Source organism: Pseudopodoces humilis, chromosome 5 (assembly GCF_049639895.1).
Source record: "Pseudopodoces humilis isolate 2021_Gansu_Grassland_sample_001 chromosome 5, ASM4963989v1, whole genome shotgun sequence".
In the NCBI taxonomy this organism is placed as follows: Eukaryota; Metazoa; Chordata; class Aves; order Passeriformes; family Paridae; genus Pseudopodoces; species Pseudopodoces humilis.
In genome coordinates, this window is record NC_142204.1 from 44225756 (window position 1) to 44246404 (window position 20649).

The following is a 20649-nucleotide window of genomic DNA, read 5'->3' on the forward strand; positions in this document are numbered from 1 at the left end:
TGAGTACCTGGTAGGTGCTACCTGTCTCTTATTTCCTGGTTTCACATGAACCTTTTTCCCTGTTTCTTTCAGCCTCCTTGCTAGAAGACAGACTGCAACCTCTCTGTTTTCCCAGCTGCTGTTAGTCTCAGCTCATTAGCTGATGACATGTCTCTGCAGTGACTTTGTATTTGCTGCACAGTTCACGTAACAGTTACGGTGCTGTTTCACATTTCCCAAATAGGACACTAAATCCCACATGTTCTTTAAACTGACAAAGCACAGGCACCCACATTTATCAACACAGCTGACTTCAGAAATTCCTGAGCTGCAGCACACTTGAGGCTGGGAAGGTGAACCAGGGAAGTATTACCATGCACTTGCCTTACTCTTCAATTCTTGCCTGGTCCATTGGGTTGGATATTCGATATGCCCTCTCACAGCCCTTCTTGTGTTCTCTAGCTGAATAGCACCCCATAAAACCTCCTAACTCCCAGGAACCTGAAGGAATCATCAGCATCAATGCCTCCAGCATGCACATTTTGTCTGTGGAGTCTCAATCTAGACCACAGCACAGATTAAAAGTGCTGACTACATGACAAGGAAGCGATTTTTAAAGAAGCTATAGTACCCATCTTTTTATTGTTAAGAGGATGGTGCTTCTCAACCCATAGACAGATGAACCTGAAAAAGAGCTAGCAAAAGCAAATTTACTTTCAGAGCATGCTTAAATTCATGACGCAGGAACTCTTCCTCACTGGAAACTGTGAAAGAAAAAGCTGAGAAAAACTATACCAACACAGTTTGTAACGGTATAAAGAAGACTTTGGCCATGCGGATAGGGCCCTGAGAAGCAGATGCATCCTTTCTAAGCCTGGATGTACTTTCTGTGCCCTGCCAAGGCAGACGACTGGCTCAACCATCAGATCCACACTGAAAGAGAAGAAATCTTCAGTTTCTGTTGGTGCAGTGCCACCACGTATGAAAATACTGCAAAATGAACAGAGAAAGATCGCCTTGTCAGGGGTAGGGGCCTGAGCTGAACGAGCTCTGGGTCTGGGCTCTGTTCCCCGACTTGTGGGCTCTTTGTCAGGGACTGTTTAGTCCGCAATATACAGTATATGCACGCAGCTGCTGTCACACACACCCAATGGCTCCTTCTGTGCTGCCCCAAGCTAGAGCGACAGGTCTCCACCACAAGCTTCTACAGATGAACTAAATTCACCTCATTTTTCAGTACTTCTGTTAACAAGCAACCCGGGCCGGGGGGCACATGTCCCTTCCTGCCAGGCAGGACTGACCGTAGGCTTCGCGCCGGCGATGCCCGCGGCGGGTCGCGCTGCAGGCTCCGGGACAGCAGGTGAAGGGGGTGACAGAAAGGAGAGGGAGAGCAAAGGGAAGAGGGCAGGAGAGAGCTGCGCCCGTCCCCGTTGTGCAGCACCGAGAGGAGGCGCGGGGCAGGGCGGTGCCGAGGCAGGGGCGGCCGCTGCCCGCCGCCCCCGGCCCCCGGCCCTCAGCCCGGCGCGGCCCGGCCGGCGGGGCCCGGAAGGCGCGGCGCTCCCTCACGGCCGCTGAGTGGCGGCGGCGCGTCACGTGCGCGCGGCCGGGCCGGGCCGGGCTGTGCCGGGCGGGCGGGGAGGCGGCGGCGGCGGCGCCCGGGCGCGGAGCGACATGTCCCACCAGACCGGCATCCAAGGTACCCGCGGGGCTTCCCCCGCACCTCCGCTCCGCGGTGTCCGCTGCTTCTCGTGACAGCCGGCGCCGTCTCCGCTGTGGCCCGGCCGGCCGGGCGGGAGGCGGGCGGAGCGCCTTTCCCCGCGGGTCGGGGCGAGGCGCGGGGGCAGGCGGCCGCGGCGGGCGCTTAGCGGGCCGTTCCCGGCGGGGTTGTCCCACTACCGCGCTCTTTGTTTGCTGCCGGAGGAGCCCGTCCTTTGCGCCGCGGGCTGGCGAGGGGGCGAGCGAGAGGGGGAACTGCTGCTGGTTTCGTCCCCGGCGGCCACGGCTCCTCGGGGTCGAGCCCAGAGCTCCGTTCCCAGTCAGGCGAAGACTGCGGGGTTTATCGGCCCGGTGAACAGCGCCTGTCCGCCCCGGAGAGGCAGGGAGCCCGCCCGAGGAAAGTGCTGGCTGCAGAGCCCCATGAATGGCGGGCAGGGCCCGCCTGGGCTCAGGTAACTCCTCCAGGGCAGGTTTTCCTGCGGTGGCGGAGTGAGTGCCGAGCCGGGGGCTGTCGCCTGCTCGGGGTCGCCGTAGTGAGTTTGGGATGGCTTGGACAGCACGGGAAATGCCGAGGGTCGCTGCCGGGTCCCTTGGAGCGAGAGCCCGGGGTAGAAGCAGGAGCCCTGGTTTAGGAGAGTTCACTATAAAGTCCATCGCTGGAGGCCACAAAAGGGAAAAGTATGTGGGAGCCGTTTTTTCCCCGTGTTTCCAGGCCTTGGAGGGCGCGAGGAGCAGTTAGAAGGAGACAGCGTATTGTTTCGCAGTATTAGCGGCTTCCCCTGAATCACAGAATTGCTAAACAAGGATTATATAGCAGGATTAAGGAGGGGTCAGGTTTTACCGTCTGCATTTCTGCAATCTGCGTGTTCGGTGACTACTACCACGTACTTTGCCTGCACTCCGATATTTATTGTTGAAGGTGACTTTTGTCCTAGCCACGGCAAGCCCTTAGCTGCTCGTCTATGTCCATTTTTGTCCATTGGCTGCGTGTGGTTTGCACCCTTTCCTCTCTCTTCTTTTCCTTCCTTTGCATGCCAGTCTTTGGTCTTTTTTGCAGCTTCTTGTTTTAAGTTCTTCAACCTTTCTCAGGCTAGAGGTGCACCTGGAATAGCTTTTTTTTTTTCCCAGTCTGGGGAAACCTGTTAGTTAGTAACTCATAATCCCTTGTTCTCCCGGCGATGCTGGCAGGGGAGGAGCAGAAGAATACTCTTGCTTATTGTAAGCAAAAGCGTGGCTAAGCCTCTTCTGCAGCTCTGCTTCGTGTCTGAGAATCATTTGTCCTCTGAGGAGAGCTGTAGAGAACTCGGCAGCTTTCCTGCAGGAACCTGCCTCAGCAGGCACTAATCAGGAGTCCTGTTTGCAGCAAAGCATCAGCCTCTGCAATTTGGAAGAGGAACAGCTCTACTTGTGCCATTGCTGGCACTAGCTACAAACAGGCTACTGTCACTCATAAACAATTACAAGATTTGGCAGCATGGGCTGCTTTTTTCTGGAAATAGAAATGAAGTCATGGGCACAGTGATACGTACCAGGCAGTTGCTAAAAGGACTGGGCTTTTTAAACAGGCCAGTGCAGAAAAATACTATAGGAACTCACAGAATGCACTGACTGGGGGGAAATACAATTGAATGGGTCTGCAGTCCTACAAGTAGTTTTAAAATAATATTCCCTGCAAAATATGTGTGAAATAAGCCCAGATTTTGATTCTGTGACCCTCTGCTATGCAGGAAGTTTAAACAGAAAATAATATCACTGTTGTGAATTTAAAAACCTTCATGATGAAAAAAGCCCCATAGATCACTTGATAGTGAGCTGCTTTCACAAGTGCCTCAAGATATTTTTTCAAGAAACTGTCACAGTTCTTGAATTGGTGTTGAGACTGCTGCATTCTGGTCTTGTTTGTAGTGTTGAAATGAGAGAATAAGGAACAAAAGGATAATAGACAAGAGGAGGACAAAGAATGTTCTGGGGGAACAAAAAGTCTAGAAAATGGTGCAATGTTTGGTTGCTCAATGGAATGAAGACCAGCAGACATGATTAGAAAAGCTGGCAGCAAATTACTGTGAGGGTCTGCACTGGTTATTGGGAAGATGACAGCTGGAATGAAACTGGGATTGAACTGGTAACCACTGCAGTCCAGTTTGTTTTGCATGTTCTTTTAACGTGCCATTCTGGACTCTCAGGATGGCCCTGGCACCACTTGGACAAACATAAATGTAAAATGTTTTGAGTATGGGCAGTAATGTTGCATTACATGGACACCATCTGTTCACTTGGCCTCAACCTGACTATAAATAATCCATTTTATTTGTTTCCTGGTATGATATTTGTTTTGCTGATGCTATGCTCTATCCTATGGGATTACTTAAAGGACTATCTTGCAATAAGTGTTTTTCAGTAACTCCTTACAACCCTCTCTCTCTGGTATAATGCACTGATCTGCACTGAGATTATTTAGCAGAGAAGTTGAGATAAGAATGGTCTACATGCAAGTCAAGAACAGCTCTTCAGTGTGCTTAGGGAAGCGAGTTTGTCCTGTTGGTAGTGTGGTGTCAGTGTGATTTACAAATATGTAACAATATTTTAGTTACTTTGTAAATTCACTATAAAGTGATCCTGTTACAATGGGTTGGGGTTTGAACAATGTCGTCAACCATAGAAGGAGATAAGGCGGTGTGAAAAATGAGCCATGAGTGGCAGCTTTCACTGGTACTCTGCAGAGAGGTGATCTCAGGAAAGACCATCGCTTTTGCCAGACAAACTCTAACATTTTCCTGGCAGGCGTAAAGTTTCTGTCTGAAAGTTTGTACTAAGCCTGCAGACTTTATGATGCTGCTGTAATTTGAGATGCGTCATATTTCTATTGTGTTGCTGTGTTAGCTCTGAAAAATGAGATTGATGATATGATGTCACCTTTAATTTTCATAATATTGAAAATAATTTGGTGTGCTGGAAAACAGGGCTGTTTCGTAATGTTGCCTTTCATCTTTGTGTGGCATGCTGACGGTTGGAACAGTAGGCAGCGTAGCAGCAGCATCACTCCTGGGTTCGTCTTTCTGTCCAACTTTGTAGCAAAGGGCCAGTTGTACATTTTTCCAGTGTTGTTCTTACCCTCATGAATATTCTTTGTCCTAGGGAAGTGAAATGCATTAATTTGATTACTTTTGTTTTCTCTTTTTCAGCTAGTGGAAGTGTTAAAGACATCTTTGTTGGAGCCAGAAATGGACAATACAGGCTTTTAAAAATAGTCATTGACAATGGTTAGTCAAATTTTATTCTTTTTTTTTTGGTTCTTTTACTAGTTGTTTTATATAGTTGTTAAAACAACTATTTTCCTAGTTTATTTAATGACTTACATGTACGATTGTTTAAAAAAAAGAACTCTGCCAAACTTAATGTTGCTAAGGTTTTTCATATACAGAAGGTAAAATTTTAATTTTAGTGATCTTATGCCTTTTTATTACAATACTTCTGTATTTTTGCTTTTGAATTTTCCTTCCAAATGTAATTTCATGTTTTACCAAGAACTGCTGTGTATTTCATATGGATAGTATAAATAAGCTTATTCTTATCTCTGACTAAAGAAAGAGTAGAGGAAATGAAAATTTCCACACCTATGTAGCATTTGGACACTTACACAACAACCAGTCAGATGTAACTAAGATGGAACTGTAAATTTTATCAGCCTTTTTAATCAGGGTATATCAGCATAAAAGTGCTACATGTAGAAAGTCCTGCTAAAGCAGATGTTTAAATAGTAATCTGGCTACATAGAAAATATCTTTATAAGTCTGTAACTATATTTAAATTTTCAAAGTTAAAACTGTTTTTTAAATCTCAACATATGTGTATAAAGAGAAAATTACATAATTTCAATCAGATCTTGAGTTTGATTTTTGAACTTCTTGGCAAGGGATATAGGCTATAAACATTGAAAGACAGAATATATAATTGTTATATATTTTAATAGCGGTGTTGGTTGGTTGTATAGGAGATTTTCTGGTTTAGTCCATCTTTTCAAGTATGTTAGTTGTCCACTTTGAAGTAGTTTGTTCTAGTGTTCTACAGTACACTGAAAATCTGTTAGCTGGAGAAAGTTACATGTACATACATACACAGACAAACTTCTATTGTTAGGTAAATAACCTACTGTTACCTTCTTTGTGTTTGCTTTACTTAGGAAGTCTTCTGATATTTTAATATAGCTTTCTTTAAGGGAATACTAAGATTACAGGCAGGACTTTGTGATAGTCTCTGTAGCACACGGTAAATGCTGACAAACCATTGCTATGGGGATTTTTTTCCCATTAAGCAAGGCAAAACAATATGCTTTTGTGTATATACTACTTTGTAATATGAAGTGAAGCCTAGATAAGAGATACAAATTGAATACTTTCCCTATTTTTCACTTCCTATTTTTTTATTTTTGTGTGTATGTATACATGTGTATACACATATATATAGATATAAACATATATATATATACCTATATATATATATATATATATATATATATATATAGGTATATGCATTTCATCTCTGTAAGAAGCAGAATACAGTCTTTGATAGTATTTTCTGTAGTTCAAAAAGAAACCTGTAAAACTCCCAGGACACTGGACGAAGAGCAGTTACCTCATCTGTCTTTAGAAGCCTTACACAACAGATAACAGCCAACAGATAATATTCAAATAGGGTTTTGCTAATCTGACTTAATAAGAGAAGAGATTTGCTGCTGGGCATGAAGTTCCTCTGGCTGAATCTTAAATCCAAGTGGGTATAAACCCACCTAGAGTTCACAAATGGCAAGTACATTCAGAATGCTCTTGGTTTAGCGTACAATTTCAGGTACTTAGCATCTAATTCAAAGAAGGGCCAAACACCCTTGCCCTGAGCTGTTTGTGGTCTGTGAGTTACTGTGGTGAATGCTTTGCTTGAAGTTTGCTGTAGAGGCATTTGTGTGCTGTTTTACTTTTGTCTGAAGTTTTATAAGTTAAGCCCTAGACTCTCAAAAGGTGATTTGTGTACTAGCTGCTATGATGGTCTTCAAACTGTTGCAGGACCTCTCTTCCACTTGTGTGGGCTAGTATTTCTTGGGAAGCTGTTTTGTAAGACAGTACACTAACACTTTCCTTTGGAAACTGAGATGTGATGTATAAATAAGAGAAAAATCTTGTTGGTACAGCTGTTCACATAATTAAATACCATTGAAGTATTCTATACAGATTTAAGCCAATTATACATAATAAACAACTTCAGTCATTTAAAGGGACCACAGCTATGAAGTTATATTAGAAAGAGGTTTATCTACTTACATAGTCAAGTTAGTGATTAGTGCAAGCATATTCATTCCAAACCCTTTTCGCTGTATAACTGGGTTATTGTCCCCTTACAATGAATACAAACACTAATATGTTATACCAAGAGCATCAGTAATTATAATTCTAAAATTTGAAAGTTTACTCTTAAAGGATTCCAAATTAAAAAATAAACCAACTATTAGAAGACAGTTCTTATTTCTCTTCCATGTATGATATGCTAAAAAAACTAATACATAGAAGCATGTGACTTCCCAACTCAGTATTTTCTCAATCAGTATTTTGGTTAAAGTAAGTTAGGGTTTGAACATACACAGCTTTTGTAAGAATTCACCCACTTTTACACTTATTCCTCTTGTCTTCCATTCTTCTGGGCGTAATTATGAACAACTATGTGTCCAGTTAACGTCTTGTGGTAATTATTAATTCTGACAGATGGTATTAACTGCATTGTTGCTAACCTCTAGCTTTGGTTATTGGTTTTAGAACAGCTTGTTGTGGGATCCTCTAGACGGCCAGCTGGATCATGGGAAAAGGATTATGATTCGTTTGTCCTTCCCCTTCTTGAAGACAAGCAACCATGTTATATATTATACAGATTAGATTCTCAGAATGCTCAAGGATATGAATGGATCTTCATTGCATGGTCACCTGATCACTCTCCTGTAAGTAACAGTCATCAGAGGATTCGTGTTAATGAATTTTCAACTGTACCATTTGATCTGAATCCAAGTTATGAAGGAAAAGGATTTGAAGAATGAAGCATTCCCCAACCTTCCCCTACATTCCCAGAAGAGAACTAGGAAAATGTTTCTTTAAGATGATTAAAGAGCCAATCAGTAGGTCTAGATGGAGTACAGCTGATCCAATGTATTTTTAGCCTGACTGGTGGACACAATACAGTTTTTTTTGCCCTGTTTGTCTGTCCTACTGTCAGTACTTGAGAAAAAATTATGGAAGGATATAGGACAGAAATCTTAATGGGTGCTCATATAGAGAAGGGTTATAGTATGAGCTCAAGCTGTTTATTCTGTTTGGCTTGCGGGCTGTCCAGCTGGCACTTGTGGATATGTTGTGTGCCCCAGAGTACACTGCTTCTTAGTGGTTTGCGAGCATGGGAGAGGACTGAGGTTAGAATTACGGATTTCTAGGAGAAACTAAGATACAGGTTCTAGGAATGTGAGATAAGGCAAGGCAGAAAGCAAAGCAGTTCCAATATTCCTACTGCTTTCACTAGCAGTTAGGAAATAAGAAGACACCGAAAGTTGATGTGCACAGAGACAATTATGTGGAAAAGGTGAGATATTGTGGAGAGGATAACATGATGGTGAAATAAAGTGGGAAGGTGGGACTGCTGGGAGAGGAGTAAGTGACTGTGTTAGATCAAGTTAATAGGGAACAAACATAATTTTTCCACTCCATAGTTGAACCATAACTATCTGGAGTCACTATCAAATCAAAAGTAATAATGAATTATTTCTAGTCTGCCGTTTGCTGTCTGTTGTATCCATTAGTACACAGACCAGATCACAAAAGATTCTAACAATTGTGGTTTTTTCCCATTTAAAATTAGTAAAGATTGATTGATTTTTTCCATTTAAAAAAATGCTCATACTCCAACTAAGGCTGCAATTCAGTTTTGAAGTTACTTTGATAATAATACATAGTATTATGACCTTGTGAGTTTAGTAGTATGAGTAAGTATCATGATTCAGAGATCTACAAGTTTATAGTGCTGTTTCAACATTTAAAAATATTAAATTTTAAAAATTAAAACCCAAAAAGCTACTGTTTTATTATATTCTAGGTTCGTCAAAAAATGTTGTATGCGGCAACCCGAGCAACGCTTAAGAAAGAATTTGGAGGTGGCCATATTAAGGATGAAGTATTTGGAACTGTACAGGTATGTTTTTCTTTCCAAAGTCAGGACACTGACTTTAAATACTGAATATAGTGGCTGATGTTATTAGTATGAATGTGGGTTGTTTATGGTCTTTTTGGATTAAGGAGAAAAGAGTTAAAAGCTATGTGTATTATTCCAGTGCTAAAGTATATTTAAGCTCATTTGAACAAGTTAATAGGTATAGTTAACATCATCAGGCTTAGAAGTCCTTGCTTCAAATGGTTATGAAAACTAAATAACTTAAGAGTAATAGGCATATCTCTTAATCTCACTGCATGAATCCTCTAATAGAATGGAAGGAGTTGAAGGTTTGATGAAGAATAGAGGATATTGTAGTGGGGAAAAAAGCTGTGAAAGATGAATGGGCCATTGTGGTAGATATGAGACTAACAATTCTGTTGCTCACTGAGTAAATAATTTGTTATATTTATCATTAACCTGTCACGGAGGCTTCATTATCCTAACAAACATGTTAATAAAATTCTCTGAAGAGGCTGTATTCTATATATGTGTGTGTATATATATATATATATATATATATATATATATATATGTATTCCCTCTATATATAGAGGGAAGTAGATAACTGACTTGCTAAGAGGGTTTACTGGTAGAGGTCCTGTTATATTTTCTTGTTTGTTCAATCAACCAGTCTCTAACCACCACTTGCACCAAACCATCAGCAGCCTATGTAATATATGGAATTTGTGTCTAGCCCTGCAAGTCTGAACTTCTGTCTCAGTTTTGAGAAAGGAGCATTACATCTGTCTTACTGTTATTTCAGAATAGGCCTGGGACACACGGAAGATGGAATTGATGTAACTCACTTTTTCCAGGCTCTTTATGTTACACTTATATATCTATAAATTGTTGGTTTCAGTATCTTTATAAACTTATTACTTGCTGCTGGCCTTAAATGTTCATCTGTGTGAAAATCACAGCTTCTTCAAGGTGTTCAAGTTACTGATCCCACTCAGGATCTTGATCATCAGCATCCAGTGGATTACTTTGTCTTTATTTTGTTAAACCTAAGGATGGTTTGGTTGCAACCAGCTCTGTTATTCTGCTGGAACCCTATTACAATCCCACCTGCTAATTCCTTGGATACCTGTGGGCTTCAGAAACAAGACACAATGGAATATTGGAATATTAAAATAAAATAACCATAACTGTACAGAAGGCAACTACTTTTTGCAATGCTACATAGAAAATTTTTGAAGAAAAGTTCTGTTCTAAAAAAAACCTGATAAATATTGATATTGTGCTTTCAGGATGATGTTTCACTGAATGGATATAAAAAATATTTGATATCACAATCCTCCCCTGCACCTTTGACTGCAGCAGAAGAGGAACTTCGACAAATTAAGATTAATGAGGTACCTAAAATGTCTTCAAGCATGTTTGGGAAATAGTGCAGAGTTCCAAATGTATTGTAGGGAAATGTGGGGTAAAAAAAGACAGAACAGAAAATGGAAAGTTTCAGGAAGTGTGAGTGGATGAGCACATAAATATACTTCTCAATGGGTTGAAACTGCAGGATGATGATGCCTGGAGTTGAAGTGGCGTGAGTGATCTCACTTAGTTTGAAAGGCCTAGTTTCCAAATCAGAGGCCTGGCAACTGCAGAGCTTAACTGTTGCAACTTCAGCTTTTTCTATCACTGGATGTCCTCCTTTGTGAAGGGTGACCAGGCACTGGCACTGGCTGCCCAGGGAGGTTACGGAGTCTCCATCCTGCAGATATTCAAAAGATGTTAGGACAGAGGCCTGGGTAGCTGGCTCTAGGTGGCCCTGATTGAACAGTATTGTTGGACAAGGTGCCCTACAGAGGCGTCTTCCATCCTCAGTCACTGTCCACATGTGGTTGCCCCCATGCATTTCCCATGGTGGCAGAAATTGAAGAAAAAACACAGAATAGCAATTATTGCAGTGAGTGATTGCCAGGAGTATTACAGCAGCCTTATTCTTAGATGAAAGCTATATAGTTTCTGGTACCAGTGCACTTGACTTTAAGACTGAGAGGAAGGGGATTCCAATAAAAATAAAACAGAAATCCAAACCAAATAGCTGATCACTTTAAGAGACTGATTTACTTATGCTACAAACACTTCTTAGAAAAATCTCTATCAAAGGCCTTTAACCAAAAAAATTGTTGATTGCCATCTAGCTAGTGACTGAAAAGTTTCAGAGGATTCTTTTTATCACATTTTCCCTTCATTTGAACACTGTTTATGTCAGATGTATATTAAAACAGGCCATGTGCTGAACTTGTTTTTTCTTTAGACTTGTATGTTAGAGCTCTGGTACATGTATTTGAAGTATGATTTATTTCTGCAGCTGGATACCAGGCAGCCATTGTGTTAAATACAGCTGTGTATCTTCTGTGTTTTCACTCTACTGTGCTTTTGCTGCAACTTTGTTGTTTATTGACTTTTTTTCCCCAGTGGTGTCTTTTGTTAGTGTTCATGCCTGATTTTAACAATTCCATGCAGAATACATTCACTATCATTAAATATTGCATTTACTTCATCAGCTTTTGAAATAAAACAATAATGAAGTAAAACTTCAGTGGGATTAGTGTATGTACTACATAAAATGTGTTTAGAAGCTGATTCATGCAGACTGTCTTTATGTGCTCTGAAATTTCAGCAGCACTACCTTTGCTTTTCAGAGACACATGAATTGTATATTGCTGCCATTTTGGCTTTGTTTGAAACATCTCACAATACATTAACTTGCATCATTTTTCTCTTCATTGTTTCCACCATTACAAAGCCTGTAATTAGATGTAGAAAACTAAAAGCTTTGCTTTTACAAAGTTTTCCATATATACTCTTTCATAATTACCCTAAGAAATATTTTACTGGGCCAGATCAAAAGATCACCTAGTCTGTTGTCAAGTCCTTGAGAGAACAGCAGAAATCTAGGAAGGATGTAGGAGCAGGGCAAGAAGGCCATAATTATGTAAAAATGCTCTATTATTGCCTCAGCATTTGCAGGTAGGGAACTTCCTGTACAGAAGATGATATCTTACTATACAATTCTTCTTAACAGATTTTTCATCCATCATCTAGTCTTGTCATTTTTATAAATCCACATAACAGGTTTTGTTGGTCACAGGTCCTATGGCAGCATATTCTACAGATTGACAAAATGCTATGTAAAGAACCACTGACTGTTCTCTGGAATCTCTAGTTTATTCTGATACCCTACAGATAGTGTGGCAAAGGCAGACTTTCAGTCAATCCTCAGTTTCCCCCTCCCCTTAGATAAAGCCCTCTGTATCCCAGAATGCCAGCCATATCCTGGGCTGCATCAAAAGCAGTGTGGCCAGCAGGTTAAGAGGTGATCCTCTCCCTCTGCTCTACTCTGGTGAAATCCCACCTGGAACACTGCATCCAGCTCTGGGGTAGTCAGCACAGGAAGGACATGGACCTGTTAGAGTGGGTTCAGAAAGGGACAAAAAATGATCATAGGGCTGGAACAAATTCCTTGTGAGAAAAGGCTGAGAGAGTTGGGGTTGTTCAGCCTGGAGCAGAGAAGGCTTCTAAGGGAAATCTTAGTGGCCTTTCAGTAGTTAAAGGGAACTTATAAAAAATAGAGTCAGACTTTTTAGCAGGAGCCTGTTGCAATAGAACAAGGGGAAATGGTTTTAAACTAAAGCAGGGTAGGTTCAGATTAGATATGGGCAAGAATTTGTTTTATGATGAGTGTGATGAGGTACTGGAAGAGGTTGCTGAGAGAGGTGGTAGATGCCCCATCCCTAGAAACATTCAAGGTCAGATTGGATGGGGCTCTGAGCTACCTGACCTGTTTGAAGATGTTGCTGCTTACTGCAGGGGGATTGGACTAGATCACCTTTAGAGGACCCTTCCAACCCCAACTGTCCCATGATTCTCTATCCATGGACCTCTGTTGTATTCCTTATCAGTTATCTCTTCCAGGCTGACGAGTCCTAATCTGGGTAGTTCTTCCTCCTAAACAAGGCACTCCATACCTCTGATCCTTTTGCTTTTCTCTGCAGTTTTTCCAGTTCTGCTATATAATTTATGAGATGGAGGGATGGGGAAGCCAGATCTGCATGTGGTATTCAAGATGCAGGCATGTTACTGATACCTACAGTGCGTAATAATGTGTTCTGTTCTCTACTCTTTTTTTCTAACAGTTTATAACCTTTCATTTGTGGGTGGGGAGTGTTCGGAGTTTTTTTGTTTTGCTGGGGTTATTTTCAGATTTAGACAGAATGGCATGCAATTTCTTGCTCCTGAGTAGTAGTAGACAGCTCAACCCCATCACCATACAAGTAAAAAAGAGGGTTTTTTTCCCCCTGTGTAGATTTGCATTTATTCACAGGAAACTTCATCTGCCATTTTATCCAGTGCTCAGCAGCCATTACTACCTAAATTTTAGTGGTGTGAATTTAAATATTCTAAATGACTTAGGTGGTTCTGTTCATTTTCTTGTATCTGGAGTTACACTGGGTTACTCTCTTCCCTTGTCTATCTCCACACTTTACGGCTTGTTTTTAAGTTTGGAGTATTTATTTTCTACCTTTATTTTAATATGGTTTCTAGAGTATGGTATTTTATTATGGTTTATTATTTTTGTGATGCGTCTTTTATATTTGTCAGTCAGGCTTTTGTGCACATATATATTTTGCAAAATATTTTTCCTATAACCTTGTTAATAAATTTATCAATCTTTGTGCAAAGCTCTCCACCTGCTTTCTTTTCCTCTTTCCTTGTTGCTGACAAGCTGTTCTTTAAATTGTGAAGTATAAGTAAGTGTTGCCACAAGTGTTTGTTTTTAACTTTTTTATTAAGTTTGTTTCATATTTTATTAGCACTTTTTTTAATAAAGCTGCACATCTTCTAGTTGATAGATCTAAGGCCCACGCTTTCCATTTGGTACACTTTTTTGACTTCTGCAGCTTCATAAGCAACGTTAAATGTAATTGTGAAACTTTAAAAGGAAGTGAATATATTCAAAAACTAGTACTTAAACAATAGAAGACAGAAGAAGACTGGAGGCCAGAGATCATTTTAACAGAAACTGAATGAATATTAAGATAAACATTCTTGAACATCAGCTTTTAAATAACTGTTGTCTCGAATAATTTGACACTAATATAACTGGATTATGAACAATTGTCTAGCTTGTCCTGGATTCTTTTTTTTTTTTGCTTTTTGCTAGACCTTCTAGAAGTAAGAAATTAGGATTTTGTTTGTTTTGGTTTTGGTATAGGTTTTTTTGGGGGAGTATGTTAAAAAGGAGGGAGAGTAGTGGCTTTACTTTTCATTTGAGAAGATCAGTTTGTCTCATCATTTCTCTCTTCCTTCAAAAATCTTGATTACCTAAAAATCATATCTTTGTTTTGATATAAAATTTTTCAAGCTATAACAAGTTTATAAAGAGTGTTTTCAGTTCATAAGTATAACACAGCATGTGAAAATAAAGATTTTTTTTCCTGGATTATTGTGTCTCTATATTAGATTTTAACTTGGAACTTCTTCATTGACACTTGAACCAGTTCTCCCTCTGATGATTTTGTTGCTCTGCTAAGCAGAGCTGTTTCAGAGATAAGAAATTTTGCAGGCTAGCAAACAAACACGACCTTAAATTAAAAAATGCAAATCTTTTGAATGTGGGGATGATTTCTTGGGGTGGTTTATTCTTGGAATAGCTACTGCTAACTCTGTGTAACCATATGGAATGCCCTGTCAGTCATTGTATGAAACCAAATGAATGCCTGCAGAGGTTTCTTTTAACATCTTGGCTGACCTGTGTTCCAGGTACAGGCGGATGTTGGTGTCGATACCAAGCATCAAACACTGCAAGGAGTAGCATTCCCCATTGCTAAAGAAGCTATTCAGGCTCTGGAGAAACTGAAAAATAAGAAACTCAATTATGTACAACTGGCAAGTATAAAATATTTTAATTATTTTTAATAATGAGTGTAAAATAGATTACCCACATATTAAACAATGTGTGTTGATATAGTATGCTGATAAATTACCATTTTGTATTAGATTAATTCAAACTTTTTTCCATCCTGTCATGTTCTCTGGTTTGTTTTTTTTGCATTAACTATATCCATGTTTTCTATGTTTACAGCAAATTGATATGAAAAATGAAATTATTATTTTGGCCAACACTCTTGATACTGAACTTAAGGACTTGCCAAGAAGAGTTCCAAAGGATGCTGCGCGTTACCACTTTTTCCTGTATAAGCACACACATGAAGGAGACTATTTGGAATCCATAAGTATGAGAAAATTTCTCAGTATGAAATTTTACAACAAATTTGTTTCAAATTCTTTGGGAATTTTGGGACAGAAAGATGTGTCAGTGTGATCATAAATTTCATATTCATTTGGTTGTGAAACGGTGAACTTGTGAAGGAGAATTCTTGTGTTTGTAAAGTAGTGAGCTATCCCTTTTGATTATGAACACCCATAAATGTGAAAATGTACAGATACCAGCCATTCTCTTATCCCCTGTTTGAAATTAAACATTTGCTGAAGCGAAAAAGATCCAGAATGGCACTACATACTTTGCTTTCAGATTGCATAGCTGATTTCCATCGCCTCTCTGCTGTAAATGATTTTATGATACAACTTTTGATAGAGTACATTTATGGTCTGATTTGTGTTGTTTTCTTTTCCTGCAGTTTTCATCTACTCTATGCCAGGTTATACCTGTAGTATACGAGAACGAATGCTCTACTCTAGTTGCAAAAGTCCACTGTTAGAAATTGTAGAAACACAGTTGTGGATGCAGATAGTTAGAAAGGTAAGTGCAGTGGGTGTATGGGTATTTCCCCCATTCCTGTCTTCCCTTCTTAATGGAAAACTGTTAACTGTCTCTGTCACCACCTTGTCTAAACAATGACAAGTGTTGTGTAACTTAGTTTGTCCTGAACAGGAAATAATTTTTGATGGAGCTAGAGATACAAAGTTAAATCATGGAAGTTTTACTGTTTCATAATTTCTACACTTTTATCTTGAACAAGTATGTCCTTGTGCATCAAGGAAGCATTTGAGAGTACTTTGAAGGACTTTATAGAATTAACATGATTTCTCATTCAAAGTTGTGTCGTATTTTGGGCCACAAAACATTTCTGTTGTCAAACACTAAATTCCTTTAAAGCCAAAGTTAGGTAGGGATTTTCAACATAATTTCAAGCTGCAGTTCTGAAAATTAGAACTGTTATCTCAGGAGTCCTTGATGGGACAAACAAGCATTTGCGAGTAAGCTGATCTTTTCATGCTGTATAAATTTTACGGCAATGCAAAAATTTGCTTCTCACCTCCTGAGCAGATACCACAGAAATGGTCCACTTGAGACCTACAGTTACTTTTTTAACACTTTTGTGGAAACTTAGTTTCTGTGGAGATTATGTTTACCTTAAAAATAGCAGAGTTAATACTAATGCTTTTTACTGAGATGACATGAATTAACTAGATTTTTGCTATGTCTATTTGTACGTAATTTTTTCTCTGAAACTGCCTTCCTACAACAAAATTAAAGCACACGTGACTCCTGAAAATTCCTGCAGACAGAAATTTCTGAAGCATGTACTTGGAACAGCAAAAGTGGGGCTGGCAAGTCTGTCAAGTGTTACGGTTGGCAGGGCATGAAGTGCTGAATGCTCAGCAGAGCAACGCCATTTCTGAATTATAAATTCCTGCAATTGAAAACAGTGGAGTTTGGCTTGAGAATACTATTTTCTTTCTACTTGATTTCAAAATCTAATCTCTAGATTTTGAAAACTAAACCAGTCCCCTCCATTTTGTTAATTATTTTAGCTTTTCCTTGCTAAAAACCTGAATACTTGTTGAGTGGCAGTAGCCAGCTAATAATACAGACTTCTTTATAGACTTGCCCCTCTTTCTCAAGAGATAACAATATTGTATGCATGTTGCTTATACAGTTAGTGTTTAAAGCATGTTATAGTGAACAATTTTGATTCTTAAAATGTGTAGATACTTAAAATGAGTAAATAAGCACTAGTTTCACATGGAATGTGTTCTCATAGTTAGTGTTAAAAGGTACACTGCCAAAGCTTGGGACAAAAAAAATTCCTCGGCACATGTACTGTTTAGTTGTGCTTACATTTCAGGAAAATAATTAAGTCATACTTAATACTGGTAAGAGTATAGGAGAGTCTCAGAAAAACGATCCAAGATTTCTCAGGTTATTAGGCACAAGTTTTCATGCTTGGCTTTGAACATTATTGCACATTTGGCTTTAATATAGTATTGAGTTTCACCAAACTTTCTGAATGTTTTTGACTTTGAGTATGATATTTTTTTCTTACAGATTGAAATAGATAATGGTGATGAGTTAACTGCTGACTTTCTTTATGAAGAAGTACATCCAAAACAACATGCTTACAAACAGAGTTTTGCTAAACCAAAAGGTCCTGCAGGGAAGAGAGGAATACGAAGACTGATTAGAGGTCCAGCAGAGACTGAAACACCTAGTGATTAGAAATTGTGTTTGTATTTGTTAAAGTATTAGAGTAAGAAATGGAATTCTAGCTTTTGGTAATGAACTGAAATCATTCCATTCGTAGATGCTAGGGATAAAAAAAAAGCTCTTTTTACTCTTCTCTTTTCTGACCTCAACACTTTTTATATTGTTACATGATTATATTTGTTGACCATGTTTTATGACATATAGAAGAGATAATTATTTTAAAGCTAGAAAAGAAAATCTAAGCTACTGCTCCTTTATTTTGATTTGGACTCATTTATTTAATAGCTGTACATGTGATCATAAACTTTGCATAAGACTATGAAGCCCATGTATTCTGTGGGTAAGTCACAGCTGTATTCTTATGCATAGCCTATTAAACCTGTAAGATTTTCCATGTGAGAAGAGATGAAGGACTACATAACATTGTCCCAGATAAAACTTGGTATTTCCTTGTAAAACTTATTATGGACAATAGTAAAATAGAAGGTTGTCTTTGGATTTTGACAGGATGCCTTGCTGGATGTTGTTGTTTTGTTTTTTTTTTCTTGTAATGGAAAAGATAAACTAAAATTAGTTGCTGTTCAATTAATATAAGCATTCAGGAATAGGAGGACATTTTCCTAGGCAAAAACTTGGTCATCTCAAATTTAACTAATTTCATTAATTATATTTTAAAGAAATCTGACATAAAACACCATAGCTTTTTCAGACTTCTCTATCACTTCTGTTACATATTAGGTACTGAATGACCAAGTATAAGGTGATTAAAAGTCCATGAGTTACATTATTACTAGATTATTAATCAATAGATTATGGATCTGCTTTCAGAGCAATATGCCTGAAGTATCTAATAAGTAACTAATTATTGATGCACTTAGATCTAAAAATGTGTAAGTCCAGTAAAAATTGAAGTAGTCTTGCTTCATAACAGTGAGTTATGCTTAAGGTCCTACTGTGTTTGCAGTATCAACTGCAATGTCTGCTTTCAAGATAATCTGACCTAAATATTTGAACTTCAGTAGTAACTTACATCTGTAATTTAAATCCAGCTAGGTCTTGAATAACTGCTGGCAGCAAGCCCCTAGTTAGGATTGTGTGGTTTTTTTCCCTCTCTTCTTCCCTTCTTCAAAATATCAAAATCAGCCAGAATAATCAAGTCTAAATTTGATTGAACTGTAAGTAATGTGTTTAACAGGAAGAGGAAAAGTAGATTACTTCAGTAAGTGCATTAAGGGAGAATTAGATGTGGAACTCAAGTATTGGATCACCTTAAATATTTAAAACTGTGTGATGAAGCAAATACTCATGAATAGGTTATATTCCCAGTGAGGACTTGTGTTTTACTGTCTCGTATGTGACCTTTGTGGTTTTTGAGTTTTGTTGGTTTTGGATTTTTTTAAATCTACATGAGAGTTGCCAGCTTGGTTCATTGGATATTATTGTAGCTGCTGGATATAGTCATTATAGAGCTGAATTGTGTGTTTACCTGGTGGAAGATGGACTTTAACCTAGTTTTGTAGGGAATAATGTTTTGACACTAGTGGTTCCTGACAAAAAATTGTTTAATCTATTATTTGGCTATACTAGCTTGCTGTTGACATCTGAGATTGCACTATGTAATGTGAAGGTTGCAATATTTGGTTTTACTGTGATTTTTTTATATGCAGCAGCAATTTAACACTTCAGCATTTTAATTTAATTTTACACACTACATCAGTCCAATTGAATAGCTCTTGATCCTCAGCTAATCTTCTGCTTGCCCTTAGCTCTTGTGTTCTTTTCCTGCTTCTTGCCTTCTCCCTCTAGGGTAAGGAGCTGATCTTCTAAGGGTTTCTTGTGTATTATGTGTCAGGCAAGTGTCATTGTTTTTTAAATATGGTTACTGTGTGTGCAACTCATTGTACACTGTAATTAAATGTATTTTTAGATTAACTCAGAATCTTTGCAACACGTCTAATTCACTTTGGAGGTTTTGTTTTGGTTTTAAGGAGTGTAGCATTTAAAAATTACTGCTTGACCGTTGTGTGAATTTAGTCCAAGTTGAAGGAAGTTCAGCTTCTTAAGACTAAATGTTTAAAATAATGAACAGCTTGACCTGGTATGGTTGTGTGCATGTTGTGGGGGTTTTGTTGGATGTTTGTTTTGGGGGTTTTTTTTCCCTGTTATTTTGGTTGATTTTTGTTGTTTTGTTTTTGTTGGGTTTGTTTAGTTTTTGTAATCCTTCCCTAGGTAGATGAGGATACAAGATGGAAAACTTAATCTGGAGGATGATGAGAGCTGGTTAAGTGATTATGCAAGAGCATTTATGATGAGCTGCTTTAGAGTTCAGCCCAAACCAGACATTGTAAATTACCTTACGAGTCAGTCATGTCCTGAGCATGTCTCCCCCTCACCTTTCCCCAGAAAGAGAATTGTGTGAAGTCTTGCAGAGCTGGCTGCTTCTCCAGGCCTCTTGTAGCTATTTTCCTAACAGCAATAAGTATCTGTTCTTTTTGTAAGATCTATCATGTTTACATCTACATAGTTGCCTCCACTTCTGTTTATGAATGTTTAGAACCAGTGCAAAATGTGGGCATTAATCAAAGTTGCTCCTTTACCTGTCTCTGGTCATTAAATAATTGAAAGTGTCCATTCAAATTGTTGTTGGCCTTCATAAAGCCCAAAAGCAATGCAGCTGCTTGCAGTTAACTTATAATCTATTAAATAGTTAATTAACAGAACAGGTAATTATTTAATAAATGTTTATGTTGCAAGTTAGGGAATCTTGATCTTTTAAAACACTCCTATCAAAGATTAAACTAATCAAGGTAAAATTTGCTCTGTTGCTCAGATGGACACTGTAAATAAAAAATTTGTTTATCAGGGTGTTTATGTGTTCAATGAAAGCCACCTTCAGATGCTAAAATTAATGAAGTTTACCTTATCTATTTTGTAATTTACTTTATAAATAAAGATTGATGCTTTAGCTTGGTGTTGTCTGAATCAGTCTCTTTGTAATAGGCAGTTTTCATGGGACTAGAAAGTGACTGCAGGGTGTAAGAAGAGAGGTGAGCAGAAATAGAATTCCTGGCTTTTGCTATTACCAAAAAATCACTGTGTTAGGAACAGCTACTTTCCCATTGCTTTATGGGAGCAGCACTGAGGGCTCCATAGCAGGATCCAAGGAAACTGGATCCAAGGATCTCTTGAAGTTTTTGTGCTTTCAGTAATAAGCCCCTTCAAGAATTTCTTCTATCCTTTTAAAATGCTGAAGTAGT

General features: G+C 38.9%; 1 protein-coding gene across 1 annotated transcript; it reads left to right on the forward strand.

Annotated features, from left to right (window-relative positions):
- The first annotated feature begins 1591 nt into the window (after nucleotides 1-1591).
- On the forward strand, nucleotides 1592-20363 carry TWF1 (twinfilin actin binding protein 1). Its single transcript, XM_005519291.3, has 9 exons — nucleotides 1592-1675; nucleotides 4878-4955; nucleotides 7497-7675; nucleotides 8818-8913; nucleotides 10185-10289; nucleotides 14704-14829; nucleotides 15026-15176; nucleotides 15582-15703; nucleotides 17234-20363. The coding sequence occupies exons 1-9, from the start codon at nucleotides 1651-1653 to the stop codon at nucleotides 17402-17404; spliced, it is 1053 nt and encodes a 350-aa protein (XP_005519348.1). The 5' UTR covers nucleotides 1592-1650; the 3' UTR covers nucleotides 17405-20363.
- The last annotated feature ends 286 nt before the right edge of the window (nucleotides 20364-20649 follow it).

Excerpts from the sequence above, each read along its gene's own strand:
- TWF1 (XM_005519291.3), top strand. The coding sequence starts at position 1,651 with ATGTCCCACCAGACCGGCATCCAAG. Across the intron at positions 7,676-8,817 it reads GGTCACCTGATCACTCTCCT|GTTCGTCAAAAAATGTTGTA; the intron begins GTAAGTAACAGT and ends ATTATATTCTAG. Across the intron at positions 14,830-15,025 it reads AACTCAATTATGTACAACTG|CAAATTGATATGAAAAATGA; the intron begins GCAAGTATAAAA and ends CTATGTTTACAG.